General features: G+C 44.5%; 1 protein-coding gene across 1 annotated transcript in view; it reads right to left on the reverse strand.

Annotated features, from left to right (window-relative positions):
- sr (stripe) overlaps positions 1-4,462 on the reverse strand; it is a 28,325-nt gene extending 23,863 nt beyond the window's left edge. The window contains exon 1 of the mRNA XM_066742492.1: positions 2,714-4,462. Within this exon, the coding sequence (XP_066598589.1) occupies positions 2,714-3,104 (391 nt within the window). The 5' untranslated portion in view covers positions 3,105-4,462. The remainder of the gene's footprint in view (positions 1-2,713) is intronic.
- Between the last annotated feature and the right edge of the window lie 11,460 nt (positions 4,463-15,922).

A 15,922-nucleotide genomic window follows, 5' to 3' on the forward strand; every position in this document is an offset into this window, starting at 1 on the left:
TCTCGCACTGTCGGTATACGGCCACTGATCCAACTTTGATAAAACCGGACAAATCTTTCCCGCCCTGTCAGACCGATCCACATAAAGCAGCGGCAAAATATATCTCTCATAGTTTTTGTTTACCGTATGTACCCAAGATTAATGTCGATATCCATAAGCCTTCGTATTATCGTCAAAACTTCCGCCAACTAATTTCTTTCCATAATTAATGCACCAAGGTTATAGTTTTTTCATCTATGCACACACACAAATAAAACGGTATTTATATCGCAATCCATATAAAAATGTGCAGAATAACTTTGAAAAACAACCCGTATATCTCATGTTTATCAATTTTAATAAGCTTTTATGAAGAGACACTGAGTTTATGTTTTTTTTGGCACGTATATAGTATATGGTAAGAGTTTGCAACGCTAATTTGTATAATGGGTATTTAATTAATTTACGTCGAAAGTCCCGAGTCACTCGTCTATCCCGATTCGCCGCGGTTGATTAAGTTGAATACACGAAACGGAAGTTGGCTTTACAAGATCGATAGTTGCCGCATGCAAAACCTTGAGTTTTACTAATACGTCGCGAGCGAAGCAATTTTAGCCATAGGTCTAATTAAGGTCTCCTCGTTATAAGAAATTATTCTTAAAGTCGCGCTCTATCTATATTCGGATCTTATTTGGACGGTCATTTATTTAAATTTGTCCGATGTATTAGGCGACGAAACGAGATAATGGCCGAAGGACAATTTCAGCTTAATAAGATTTTCAATGTTAACGAGCCTTGACTTGTTTTTTCATCGTCCAAAGCTAACGCTACGTATATTATTACAGGGGTATTTTACTGAAACCAGCGCGTAGTTTCTTATATATATATATATATATGTATACGTGAGAAATATTGTTTATACAGAATTTCAGCTTAGGTTTTATTTGGACATCTATATAGCGGAGTTGTGGGAGAGATGGTCAAGTTCACGCTGGAACGTTGGTTTTTGTTTTAAGGTGAGGGTAATGTAGCAAAAAAGTGGAATGGGAAAAAGGAGAAGAAAGAGTATATAGGATGAGAGAGAAGAAGAGGAGTAAGAAGACAGGCCAACCGACGGCAAGATTGCCAAACGCTGCGCATTGCGTATGCACAGGTATGCATTATTCAGGTTCTCACGCACCCACGGGACCCACCAGATCCACCATGGGATACCCTTGGGGCACGCGCGCATTTTCGAAAGGGTGGGACATGATCGGAACCGTCCATAACTGCCTGATGAAACCTCGAAAAATTCAAAACAGAGACAAATTTTCCAACGAGATTTATTTTTCTACAAAAAATTTTGCTATAAATGTAAAAGGTTCTAGAAGAAAAAAAAGCACACTATTTAAGTCTACTTTTATATACGGCTAAAGTAAAAAACCTTCGGTTTTTTTCCTTTCAATAAATCCAACGAAAATTATTTCAATCCCTTCAGCAGAGTGATATATATCTTTCACGATACTGGCGTATAATGGCAATTAATTTCAGCTGCCGTCATTTGTAATGGGGAAAAAGCATTGGGAGCCAGATATGGGCCACTGCCTACGCGTTGACTCTTTTGCATAAACGGTATTTAACCCCCAGCATCGCGTTTTGTGCGAGGGCCGATTTCTCGGAATCTCAAAACACTGGAAATTCACGGAAGTCGTCGATCGGTTGCAACATTGTTCCGTGGTATATATAAGTATCGCGCTTGTTATGAATGAAAATTTTCCGAGAAACGCGAAGCACTACGACGACGAATCTTGTAAAGAACGATTGTACGTGCTGCGCGCGGACCGAACGAGAGCGTAGATGGAAAGGCGAAATGTAAAGTGTCGATACACGTTGCTCGTGGCAGGTAATAGGAAATTTGTTTAACGATGGCGCGTATTAATTAAGAGATATTAGCTACAAAATATAACGTCTCGTATATCCTCTTACAAATTATCGAGCCTAGTAAATTACGCAAAAACTGCCTTGGCGTACGTTCCTTCGTCGGTGACATATACCGTAACAGTATTCCTGAGATAGTATTCTATTAAATATTCATATTTAATTAACAGCAAGAGTTTAGAAAGCGACAGCGCGTGTTAATCGTGAAAATTGTCGCGCCTTGCGATTTTACCAAGCCCCAATTGAGTCTCCATCATGATTTACCGAACATGATCAATTAATCCAGACCGAGAAGAAATAGCTAATGCATAATTGAATATTAAATGCAAAGGAATCTGAGTCGTTTATTGGAGATAAAATTCGAATTAAATTTTTCCATTGGAAAGACTATAGAGGGCGATTAAAGGAAAGCTATATATATATATATATATATATGTAGGCTCCTGATATGTAAGATTATAAATAAAAGGGGTAAAGGATATAGGACTCTGCGACGACGAGGTCTTCCTGGCATACTACGACCGCAATGACATTGTGGTTGGTGCAACCACCGTTCAAGTGGTGACAAGAGATTTAATAGCTAGGCTAGAAATACAGGTTTGGACGTAGCGGTCGTAAAGATCGATTATCGTGGCCGCAGAGTGTTTAGATCGCGCTAATACTGGTAGCCGGCTGTACGTTCACGCTTCTTCAGGGTTCAGACTGGTCCCGTCTCGCTTTACGTCGCTGCGCGTCAAGTCTCCCGCGAGACGAGGCCCGACTCGAAAGGTAAATGAGACTTTTTCTCGAGAGTCGAGATAAAAGGGTGTCTTTTTACCTGGAGGTGGAGGAGGGTGATGGTGGTGATGATGATGGTGATGGTATCCCAAGGTCGGTGGAGGTGGGGGGTAAACCGCACCCCATATGCAGGAGGTGGCACCAGGGGCAACCTGTTGCTGTTGCTGATGATGATGATGGTGTTGCTGTTGATGATGGTGCTGCTGTTGCTGATGTTGTTGCTGCTGCTGCAGGAGCTGTTGCACCTGGGCGATATCGACAAACTCCTGCAACTCGCCTTCGGGCTCGGGCTCGCGCACGCGGGCCTCGGCCGGAAGGGCAGCAAAGGGCAAATTGGCCTGTTGCAAGTGCTCGAAACCCGTCAGGGGATTCGCGGGTTCGTAGTTGCTGCGTCCGGTCGTGTGTTCGCGGCGCATCGCGAGTGCCAGCATCTTTTCGAGCTATCGGGCTGGGGCCGCTGGTCACCGTCGCACTGCCACCACCTCGTCTATCAACCTCGCGTCACTTCTCGTCCCTCGAAATCCCTCTGGGATCTCCTAAGCACCTGGGGCACCGCTCCTTCGACCAACGGTCGACCTCCGAAAGTCCATATGACGGGCGAAAGGTCGACGGCTGCTGTCGAGGCACGGAACACCGGTAGCAACGCGGCTTCTCGCTCTTCGACGGCGAATTTCCTGCCGATGACGAGGAAGATTCGAGGAACGACGATGAACAGAGCACGCGCGTTGATAAGGATAGGCTTGCTGCCGGCAGCGAACGACGGCACATGTCACGAGGGCGTTGCACCTTTCGCGAGGCGGACCGACGCTCGACTCGAGGACCGGATCAGCAAAACGCCCGCCAAAAACACAGAACGCTTCCTTCGATGGAGATCTTGATGGCGGATCACGCGCGCACGTGGCTATATCCCTCGCAGCACGTCTTTCACACTTGAAAATTGCTCGTATTCCAAATAACGCGACTCTCTCTCTCTCTCTCTCTCTCTCTCCACCAAGTCAATTCTGCTTCGTGCTTCGGACTGTATAATTAAAACAAAGTTTCGCCGTTAAAAAGCTTGACGAAACGATTCCGCAAGCTCTCTCACGATCACCTCGAGTCAACTGTCAGTCGCAGCGAGCGCGTGTCGACGATTTCTCAACGCGAATGTCCCACTTCCCGCGTCTATTCATAAACCTGAGCGAAATTCTGGTGACGCGTCTCTCACGGTCAGATGTAAGCTGTGTCTCCTTCTCTCTCTCTCTCTCTCTCTCCCTCTCCCTCGTTCCTCGTCGTTGCCACTCGTGTAAGAGAGAGAGAGAAAAACAATGTTAGAACGTTACTGTTCGAATGTCGGAGAATGGTGCACTAGGGTGGTTCTTGGAAGTAAAGCACGCTTCTAGTTTCTCTCGTGGCTCGCTGTTGAAACACGACTGTGTTTCCGTGAGGGGGGAGGGGAGGGGAGGGGGGGGGGGTGATGGGAAAGGAGGAAGGGAAGGTGGGGGAGGAACTTTCGTAGCCGTTTCGGCCGATAACTCGTAGTGGCGCGCGTGCTGTTCGCGCTCTATCACCGGGACCGTTGCTCCCTCTCCTCCTATCCCTCTCCCTCTCTGTTATCCACCTCACTCGTATCCACACACACTCTCTCTCTCTCCTGCTTTTGCCTCCTCAAAATCAAGAGCCGACTTTGCTCTCTTACAATTCAAGCTCCGCCTTTTCTATATCTTTTTTCTCGCGCGTAGTCACTATATATATATATATATATATATTAATAATCTGGTTCCCCCCTCGATTTGGGTTTGCCGCGGCAGACAGGGTCGATTATTGTCCGATGGTAGTAGCGCTGGCTGTACTCGGTGAGCGACTAGAGCGAGAAAACGTCGAAGAAACTGTTGGCTGGGAGCCGTGCGCGCGGGCAGGGGTTCGCGATGGTCCGAGCTAGACTAATAAAGAGTGGCTCGCGCGCGAAGTTGTCCGGTTGCCGCGAGGAGGGACACCATCTGCGGGGGCTACAGGGGGGCGGGGCGGGGGCACCGGGCTGGGGTGCCGCCAGACGAGATTCGCCAGCGTCACGTGTCGTCGACATTACCCTCGGCTACTCCCGATACTCTCTCCTCATCATTCTTACCTATCCCAGCAGTATCCTTTTCCTCCAACGTCCCTTTTCCTCTGCTGCGCGATCCCCCCTCCCTTCACCTCCACCACCTCCGCTTATCGGTTCTCCACTCCGTCCTCCTTCGATTCCCTCCTGCCACCAGCCTCTCTCGCTCGCTTCGCAAACTCCATTCATTCCTACATCGCCACCTTTCCCCGTCCGACTCCGGTCATTCCCTCCCTTTATCCATGAATCCATTCTTTCTCTCTCCCTCCCTCTTTCCCTAGGCCTCCCTCCCTCCCTCTCCCTCCTGCTAACCCTTTCCACCGTCCAGCGAAGAATCGAGACTTGTCGTTGAATCCTCCTTATCCCCACCCTTTCACCACACACACACACACACACACGCTCCTTCCTTCCTTCCTTCCTTCCTTCCTTTCTTCCTTCTTGGAAGAGTGATTCTTTATCTCCCTCCGATTCTCCCTCACTCCTTGGCTACCTTTCCCTCACTTGACACGAGAACACCAACGCAAGTCCATCGCCAGTAACGTAGTCGCAACGTTCGCCGGATGACGTCACCTGTGTGGGCGCACCCCCACGCAACAGAGAGAACGCGTCTCTTTTCCTCCCTCCATATCCTTTTCCCTTTTCTCCCATCCCCGTTTCTCCTTCTGCTTCCTCCTCTTTTGATCCCTCTCCTCCTCCCTCCCCTCGCCGCTCCGCTCATTCTCTCTTCCCGTCCTTCCCCCTTTATACCGCGCGATTGCACTCTCGCTCATAATCCACGGTGCAGGCTGGCTTTCTGCGCGCGAGGCCCGGTAAACGGCTCGAGGAAGAGAAAAGCCCTGAAATTTGAGGAACCACGGCCAGCTGTGCATCAAACAGGACTGACCTTGAACCAGAGTCCCGCGGGCGTAGGCACTTGGAAGCCTCGCACAGGTCAGTGTCCCGCGGACGTTACTCGAATATCGCGGGGGTGGGACTATTGTGTAAACAACGCACACACTCGGGGGATCTGTCCTATACTGTTCTTCCTGTTTAATCTTAGAGACGATGCAATTGAGAGTATTTTTTACACCGAGCCTCTGATAAGCTCACGATGAATGATACGGTAACGGTGGTTAACTCGTATATATACCTATACATATACATATATGCGCATGCACTCTTATTGGTTCAACAGATGTCGTCCTTAATAGTCGCGTACCAAACACATGTTTTTCGTACGTTAGACTTTGATAAGCTGGAAGCTTCCTTTGCTTCTCACCAAACGTTATTTATAGTATGTACGATAATTGCTTTTATCTAATTCGTGTAGAGCGCGAGCATTATCGTATAATGTATATTATTTACATTTACTATATAACTGTTATACTTGTATTTAACTAGTATTTAATTCAATATTTATTTTCCATTAAAAATTCTTTAATCGAATGTTGTATAAAACTTTTATAATAATAATACAGCGACAGTTTCATTCGTGCAGTTAATAATTGGCAGGAGCGTTATTTTAACACAAGTAAGTAACGAAGGGCAGGTATTAAAACTGGTATTCTATAACAACCTGGTTCAAGATTGAGGAATATTATAATAGTAAATTGCCGGAGGTAAAAATGAATCGCCATGCTGCAGATTTACACATGAAACGTGACCATTTCCATTTTGTATAATAATAATAGCAGCTTCTACAAGTGGCTCGTTAACTCAAATGTGTTTTGACGCGTGTCAGCAGCGTCACGCGTGTTACTATTTGAAAGGGCACCGTCCACTTGGTAAGACCATCGACGAAAAAGTGATCAACTAACACGATTGTTCGATATATTATGCTATCTCGACAAAAATATACACGGAATGTACGCCTAAATAGGCGATCATTCAGAACTTGCTTTGGAATCATTTATCAAACGAGACATAACGCTACAATATATAAGATCAAAAATTCATGTAACGTTCAGCAAATTAGATACGATTGAAATGGGAGAAAAGGCTGATGAAAGAGGTAAAATTTTATGGAGCCAATCGAGTTATTTGTCATTGAAATTTTGGCATCTCTCGAACACGTTCTTTGCTATATTACATTTGAGACTTTTGATCGGCAAGCGCAGATTAAAGTGCCTGTCAGTTTCTTACTCGACTCTGGCGAATTCTCACACCTGCGTATATGAATGCACCGTGTGCAGGGTAAAGCAGTGTGCGCGTAACAAAGCTAAAGATTTTATAAGGGGAGGGGGAATGGAAAGATGGTAGGGGCTGAGGGTTGGTTCGAGTCAGCTTCGAGTGAATGGAGGAGAGTCGCCCACGTGTTTATAAGCGCGCGGCGCGGGGCGAACGCGTCTTTGCTGCTTTCGAGTCTCTGGTCTCTGATCTCTGTACCCTCCCCCCCCCCTTCCCCCTTTTTGCAGAGCGGCCAGCAATCAGAGACGATCGGCACGAGCGAAAATGACGGTTTGCGCGTGCGCGAGCGTGAGCACGCGTGCACGTTCGTCGCGCGTTCTCGTTGGCTGCATGACCGAATAAAGATACGAGGTCGCGACTGGACGTGGCGTTCGGGTAAGGAGAGAGAGAGAGAGAGAGAGGGGGGGGGAGACATTTTACAAAGAGCTGAATTTTAAAAAGCGTCGAGTAGAAAAATAAGTAGGTACGTGTATCATGTTAGAAGAGATAAATATAAATGACGATGACGACGGAATCGCGGTATCGGTATCGGTATCGGTATTGGCAAATTTAACGGCGAACACGACGACGGTGTTGAACGAGTCGTCGGTGGACCAATCATCGACGCTGCAAGGACGGCCCGTGGAGAAACGAGCTTGCCATATCTGGAGAGCTCGCTATATACCTCCGTTACGTGGGCTTCCTTCCCTCCATCCTGTGGCTCTGTCTGTATTGTACACATATAAACGAGCAAGCGCACCTTTTTAGCGGCACACGTTGCATTAATACCCTAATGGTCCAGCAGGCACACGAGCGAAGCCTCCGGGACTCGCAGCTCTGAAAATCATCGAGCAACATCCATCGTTTGTCTTCCTCAGCAAATGACGCGCCAGCAACATCCCGCCCGGCGGGACTGTTCAATTAGAAAATTCAAGAACTTCGTTAAGAAACGCCTTCCATTATACACTGTTTGTATAGACCTCTCTATGATACGGCCTCTTGGAACTTTAAAGATTTCGTTATTGATGAGAGTATTTATTATGCCTATAATTGTATTTTACACATGCATGATTCATTCCTATTCTCGCAGCGCCGATCATTGTGTAACGGATTTTTTCGTGTTTCCGCGCAAGGCATTTCCCTTATTATTGCAACGGAAACGTTATAATTGTATAAGCGCGTACGGTCAAGTTGAATTTTACGTTTGGACGTTTTTATACAGTGGCCGGTAAATCTCCTAACTGCTCTACGTTCAGCCTCGCCTCGATCATTTGTCTTCCTCAGGGAACAACGTCTTATGCGGTCTTCGTTCATCCTTTCGCGAATCGTTTCACCTTTCAACGAGATCTCGGATCGCTGATGCGATTTAAAACTGCAGCGCTCGGTCTCGGTGAGCACCGATCGCTCCAGCAATAAGGTACGTATACGTTCTTATATGCCATTGGAATATTAGTGAACTACGCCCTAGTCGATCTATACACGCACGCTCGCCACACTGCGGAGAATACCACCGATACAAATCATTCGTGAGAATACAATTCTCTCTAATCCAACGCGCGCACGGCTAATTGAATAATTTGAAATATTTATGAACGAGGGACCGCTCGATCCCGGCGCGGAGATAAGCGGGAATGATTTAACGCGGGTGAAAATTATTTAAGAATTAAGCATCCTGCACGGGGCGTGAAATAACACTTTTTAAGAGGATTTTTTTCTTCCCGAATGGGAGAGTTTCTGGCGAAGCTGTCTTAAGTGTCGTAAGATAGAGTGGTTTGTTCTTTTTCGTGGTTTCTTTTTAATGATTTTCCCCTCCCTTTTTCTGGAATAAATAAGGAGTGAAAGGGTTATTAGTTATCTTCGGGCTATATAATGGATGTCCTCTGGGCAGTATACATATAAGTATCCATAATGACCGAGACGTGGCCACAGGCAGCGGTGCAGCTTCCTCCTGCTCGATGCCACCCCAGGAATCCCCTAACTGCCTCGCAGTTCGCCTCGTGGTACCACTACCAACCGATCGTTTGTCTTCTCCAAGCAACAACAACAATGTCCGCAGCATTCTCTTCAGAAAATCTCATTTGTTCGCTCGCGCACATTCTCCTCCTTCAATCTCTCCCCCCTTTCTCCCTCTTTTTAAGAATCACTCGGCGATCCACAGATCCAACATTTTTCAACAAATCCTCGATCCTCCGCGTCCTCATCGTCGCTTTCTGGACATCATCTCGGCTCATCTCCTCGGCTCGAGCACTGCTTTGCATTCGAACGTGACTCAGTTATTTACCTTTCTCAAGGAACACTCTGTTTATCGTGAATACGGGAAATCTTTTCAAGCGTCGTTCGCTTCATGAATTTGACAAGGTCGCCTTCGATGGGTGCATCAATGTTTACGTTCTTATTGTTAATAAAGTAAGAGGTCCATTGACACCCGATCATCTCCGAGACGATTGGACCGATCGCAAAGACTCGTTAACAATTGGCACCAAGCTATTTTCCCTCGTGTTAAATTGACATTGAGATTAGGATTGGCACATAGGTGTGCGTCGTTGGTAGATCTTCTATATTTGTATTGGTTGGGAAGGCAAAGGCAGGTAGCTCGTGTGACTTATTCTCACGATCAGAAGCCTAATGTACGCGGGAAGAGGTGTTAGAAGGAAGTCCACTACTGGATTCATAGAAAACAAACAATGCAAGCACAACGGTCGGTAAGTATTTACTGACGTTGCATGGTGTTGCCTCGCTGATGGTAACCACGAAATGTAAATATTACGAGCTAGTCGCGCGACGGTAGTCTTGAGAATTATTAAAGACAAGGTAATTCGACGATAAGAAACATTATTTAAACATGAAGGAAAATGAATACATACTTTTTTACGATGACGACGATAATTATGATGCTGAAGAGGAGGAAGAAGAAAGGATTAGAGGGGGGAAGAAGCGCATCTCGGAGAAAAGACCACCTTTGTAAGAGGGAATGGCTGGTCTGTGACGGGATGGGAGTATATCCGCTCTCTCGGAGAGACATAATTCGAAATTGTCGGCGGGGTCAAAGGGCAGGGCCCGACTACTTGAGCGAGTTGACTCTGCCGGTCTTCGGGGTCACGTGCCACGGCTTCTTCTCTTACCGCTGCACCTTCTGCTCCTTCTTCAGTCTTTCTCTCGCTCGCCATCTCTTCCACACACCACATTACATCTTCTTGCAATTTCTTCGCAATCGCCACACCTGAGAGAAACTACCCCAGCGACTTCTCCTTCGCGTCTCAATAAATTATTCTCGCTATTGATATTAAAAGCTGAACGCGAACGATGAAGCAGCATCCAGCTCTCTTCCTCTCTCTTCGCAATAATTTATAAGAGTGCAATTTAGCAGATTCGCCGGATTCTTCGCAGCAACGCGAGAGAGTAGTAAGGTCGTTGGATGGCAAATTCCGGAGAATGGTTCGAGAGGACGACGCGGTTGGTGGTGGTTGAGCAAAGTGACCTCATCGGATGTGGCTCTGATTTGCTCAATTCGCCATGACGTTTGAACAGAGAGGATCCGAGCAGAACAGAATGGAGTAGCAACATCAGCGACAGCAGAGGAGACTAATAGCGGGTATAACGACACGAGAAGCGTTCGCGCGTTTCTCTCGCTGCTTGCGCAGAAATGTGCACGTATTGTGGACCGGGGACAAGGGCGTCGCGCGGAAAAGGAGCTTCTACACGATCGCTATCGTCTTTGCCTCATTATTCCATTATGATGGCGTGTGGCGTGTGGCGTGTGCCGTGTACCCTCCCCCTCTTTGACACACACACACACACGCGCGCGCACACTGCGGTACATTAGATATTCTCCTCTCGACAGTATCCGCTGCAGCGTTCGTCCGTTGCCACAGAGATTCCTTCGCTCCCCCCCCCCCCCCCCCCCCACAACCTTATCCCATCCTCTCTCGCGCGCGAGTCTCTCTTCGGATTTCTTTTTCCTTACCACCCGCACGCTTCTCGCTCTTATTCCTTTTATGCTCTCGTCCATCGCTGTCCCTTTTTAACCTTTTAACGTCTCTCCTTCTATTACTCTTTGCACGCGAGTTCTCGCTTCGTTGCAATCTCTCGTTTCCTCTCTCCCACTCCCCTCGATCATCGGTCCACTATTTTCTATCCTCTTCTCGTCTCCCCCCCCCCTCTCGCCCTCCTCATCCGATGCTTTTCGTTCCTTACACTCGCGAGCGAGCTGGACGAGAAGAAGCACGTGTACACATCTCCGTGACGATGATGTGCGTGATATTACGCGTCGGAGTACGTGGACCCATCGTGGATGAGAGAGAAGCGAGTACGCGAAAGGTGGGGGAGGTGGACCAAGTAAGAAGGGACGAGAATGAGAGAGCGAAGATGGCGCGCGTTGAGCCCAGAGACTCTCAAACCGTTGGGAACAGGTTCCACGACTGTTGCTTACCTGGATGGCTAGTAGGTGGAGAACGAGTTACACTCTGGCGCGGAAGACACCTGGATTTTCAGCTTGGCAACGTCGGAGAGAGAGAATCATGTATGAACGCAAGCGCGTCCAAGCAGCCAAGAATCCTTTTCAAACTGCGCACGCCAAGCGGGACTCTTCGCTTTTAAAATTCGAACGTTATAATCGTTCGACTTATCCGTACTCATTACCACTCGGACTACTATACCGAGACTCATAAATTCACCCATTTTGCTTGCCTCAATTTTTCTCCGGATGTCTTACAAAAAATTACCAATAAGTCCACACTTTTTATATAAGAAAATATAATAAGCTCTTTATTATAGAATCCTGCGCGTGTGATTTTCGAGCGATTAACAGCTATATATATATATAAGAAATGTATGAAAGATAATGGAACACTTATTGATTCCTTCCCATTGACCGAAACAAGTCGTGAAATTTGAATGCAACGATTAATGTATCCTGTTTATTAACGCAATAAGAGTGAGAAGTTGTAAAGCACCTGGTAATTAAAGAGTGCTGATTAGTGCAACCTGATTTCAGGAGAGATATAATTCAACCTGTTCACGACGATTAGAACAGCCCATCGTGGTCGACAAATCTATTATTTTACTCAGCCGCTATACTTAACGGCCGGAAGTTATTGCAACAAACAGTAATTAGTAGGAGAGCATGCACAAGTGAGACGAATTGCATTCGCAGGAACGGACAATAATTGTGGTATGCGTTTCCAAATAAGACGTGAGAATATAAGGCTAGCTGCGTGCTCTTGCATAGCTCGAAATTATTTTGATAGCTATATGTAACATAATATTGGAAATTGAAAGTATTATGCCGTCCGATTATCAAAGGATTTATATTTTCAGTGGGACAGAGGAATGTCAGACTCTCCGGAGAATAATCCCATTAAACGTGTTATAATTGAATGAAATGATATTCTAATGGGATGCGTTTAAGTGCAAATGCGCGGTATTTTCATCGGACCATCTGTCTACGTCGTCGAGATTCATCTGCATCCTGTTTATTCGCGACTCTGCCTCGATCGCGTCCGCGTACGAATTATAAGGCACGTCTACTAGCGATTGATTTAAAACGATTCGCTCGATTAATTCAGTATCGGACGTGAAAATTACGATGCCACGGTTTTACTTTGCCCCTATAAAGACCCCGTAAATTGTCCATGGAAGAGTAAAAGCCTTCCACAAAAGTCAACCATTGCCAAGCAAGCAATAATCGTCTATCCACACTCATAGTAGTAATCGCTAAATTAATACGATGACTCTCGATTAAACCACCATCAAAGTCAAAGCGTAATCGATTATTTTCAATTTATTATTTATCGTTGGAACAATTCGAAAGCTATATGGATAGCGTCGATCGGTGAGAAAACACGAGATCGCGGTTCGTTTTCGTCAAGTGACTAGACCGGTATCGAGCAGCGATTTATCTTTCTTGGTGAATTAATCAGTTATGCATCGGTTCGATTGATAGAATCGTCTTAACGATTTAACGAGATTAGAAAACTGGCATACGAGAGAACGGTAATATGCGACTGCGCTCTTCAAGCTGTTCAAAGTGACGTTTGCGATGGAGAGAGAGAGAGAGAGAGAGAGAGGGAGATTTCAAAATCATTTCTTATACTCGTTGGCTATCATCTGGAAATCCTGTTCTACTCTCTGACTCTTCTTGGTTTCACGCGTTCGGTCACATTGGTGCACGCAAGGAGGAACACGGTAGCCTCATCAATATCAGAAAAATGCATTTCTTTGCCAAGATGATCCTTTTCTCGTTTTTCTCAAATGCCGCTTCCCATTTATCACACTTATCCCACATGCACCACTATAGCTAACACACATATGAAATTAGTCACTTTTTTGTGTATCGCGAACCTATCTTTACACTCGATCGAAGGTCCAAAGCAAACACATCCCTGCACCCTTCGATCCTCTCTTTTACTCTCACTCTTGTTTTCTTCTTTTATACCCCCCCCCCCCTTTTCCTTGTATACATAGTCCACAAGAAACGCCGTTAAGATTTTTCCTCCTTTTTAATGCACGCATTTTCATAATAGAATACTTATTACTTAGGTGCTTATTGCTTTGGATCCCACGCCGTTCGCAGCTACTCGATAGTTAAACCAAAAGTTTATGTCCCAGCTTAGCATTTGCATCAGCCTGCTTTAATTTAATTTACGGCATTGATGCTTTTACTCGCTCGTATGATCATTCACCACTAATTATGCCAGGTTTAACTTACTTGTGCATTTATCTTATACAATTATAATATTATACAATATTGGCGAGCGAGGTGACAGTGTATAGGAACGAAAGGACATATCGAAAATCGAACAAGCGTCGGGTTAGGCTGATTTCAATTCTAAGACAAAATTTCACGTCAAGCTTATGACGGGATTATGAAGTGGCAACTATTTATAGATATTCAGCAGTTAGAATATGTTAGGTTTAGAAACAGGTTTGAGAATCGAGCTCGAAATCAATGAGTTTGAGACGAAGTGAACTTTACGCGTGCAATTTGCATCGAGTACCCGAGTGATTTAGTGGCAGAAATTAGCGCTTGGCAGCATGCAAGATAAAGAGACGAAAGTTTTTCCTAGTCCTATTTGTTACATTTGTTGCCGCACCGCCCCCTGGCACTCGGGATTCTAGCGCGTAAATGCGTTAATTAGGTTGTTCCCAATCGGCTTTAAGGCAAGCAGCGCGTGGCCAATTTATTCGCGTACTTACCTTTCTCCTTGTATACCTTTACTACCTTCCTTCTACCTCTAATGGATCCTCGCTATTTACGCGCGAACATGCACAATTTTTCCAATCATATACACACATACCAATTTATATAACAGCTAGTAAAAAATTTAAAAAATCACACGTTAGCCGTACTATTCAATTATCGTAAATTTTAAAAAAATGCACTTTCAAATTATTATTGAAAAAAGTAATAGACGAAGTATATATATATATATATATATATATATATATATATAGGTTTACTTGAAAAAAGGTGGTAGACAATTAACCAAACAGAAAATTTTCCTCGTGGTCAAAATATTTCGATTTAGCTGTCTAAGCTTTCTTATGTAATGAATAATAAAATTCAAGCTGCACGCAAATTATTGTATTTCCATTTACATAGACATAGTAGACCTATAATCGTAAATAATAATCTTATAGTTCTAAACGGAGTGCCATCCCAAAGGCGTTATTAACCTAACGAATTGTTATAAAGGTGCTGGCTGGACAAAGGATTTGCAAGCGTTCGTATATGAACATAAATAGCATGGTTATATTCTTTATAGGGATTGTTGGAGAACGGGATATAAGTGCAACGATGGAATATTTGAGTAGAAGATGAGCATCAGGAAATATAAGTTGCGCGGTTTAGGCTAGAAAAGTAGTGAGGGACAAGCGGCTAGCGAGGGTGGACCCGGGGCCCTGCTAGAAATTAGTGACGGGACTATTTATTAGCGGCAATAGACGAGTGTGGAGTGAGTGTGCGTCGCTTGAATGACTGAATCCGCCGCTGCGAGCGATGATATCATACTCCAGCGCGAGTGTGTCGAAACTAACATAAGTAAGAAACTAAACGGTAAGAGGAGGTCTTCGACTAACGCTGCTTTAGCTTTACTATATGTACTTAGATCTATAGGGTGTTCTAAAAACATAAAAACCACCTAGTCATTTTTAATTACTGTGCTTTTAAATTGGCTTCGATATAGAAATGACAAAACATGAAATAATGCATTATTATAGTATCAGCTAAATTGTTATTAGTGATATGAGTGTTCCGACAATTAGTCGAGGTAATGAACGTTTGATACAATTTTTCGAAGAAGCTATTAATAATAGTCGATTCGAACACTGTTAAATACCAATGCTAAATTTACATTCCACTCAAATTAATTTACAAAAAATTTTTAAAAGATTGTAAGTCACACACGATGTGAAGATTCGTCCGATAATTCAGAAACACTGCTTATACAAATTTTTATCACTTGTACATATGCGAATACAGATAGAGTATCCCAATAGATACGTTCACATTACGTATGCCTGCTGTTTTTAATTATAAAAAAAATGATAAGGATAAACTGAAAGAGCGCGTGGAAGCGTAAAAATCTACGGTCAAGGTCATCATTTTTTATATTTCAAAATTATTGATATTTTTTTTTTTGAATAGGCTGTCTATATTTTATATCATATTCTTATAACCCATCTTAAAGGCTTTTGAGAACATTGTACTATTGTAGTATTTAATACAGGAGTTTACGAGATATTTGGATAGGAGCGAATATGCGCGTGTGTGGTCTGGCGCGCGTTCACCCTTACCACTTCAATCAAACCCACACCCATGTATAGCTTCAAATCAAAATAACTTATAAACGTTTGGATTAAATGGTAAATTAATATCGTATTTTTGAAAGCTTTTGACATAAGCTAGTAGAATATGCAAATGTAATACAGGGTGTATACCTTCTAAAAAATTTAAGGTAACCTTCATATGACCCTCAAATGAATTTCACTGATTACGTAGTCTAGTTGATTTTTAACCTTTGTTTTGGA

Source organism: Prorops nasuta, unplaced genomic scaffold (assembly GCF_024137725.1).
Source record: "Prorops nasuta isolate Cenicafe-Biocafe unplaced genomic scaffold, Cenicafe_Pnas_1.2 PNAS00030, whole genome shotgun sequence".
Taxonomy (NCBI): domain Eukaryota; kingdom Metazoa; phylum Arthropoda; class Insecta; order Hymenoptera; family Bethylidae; genus Prorops; species Prorops nasuta.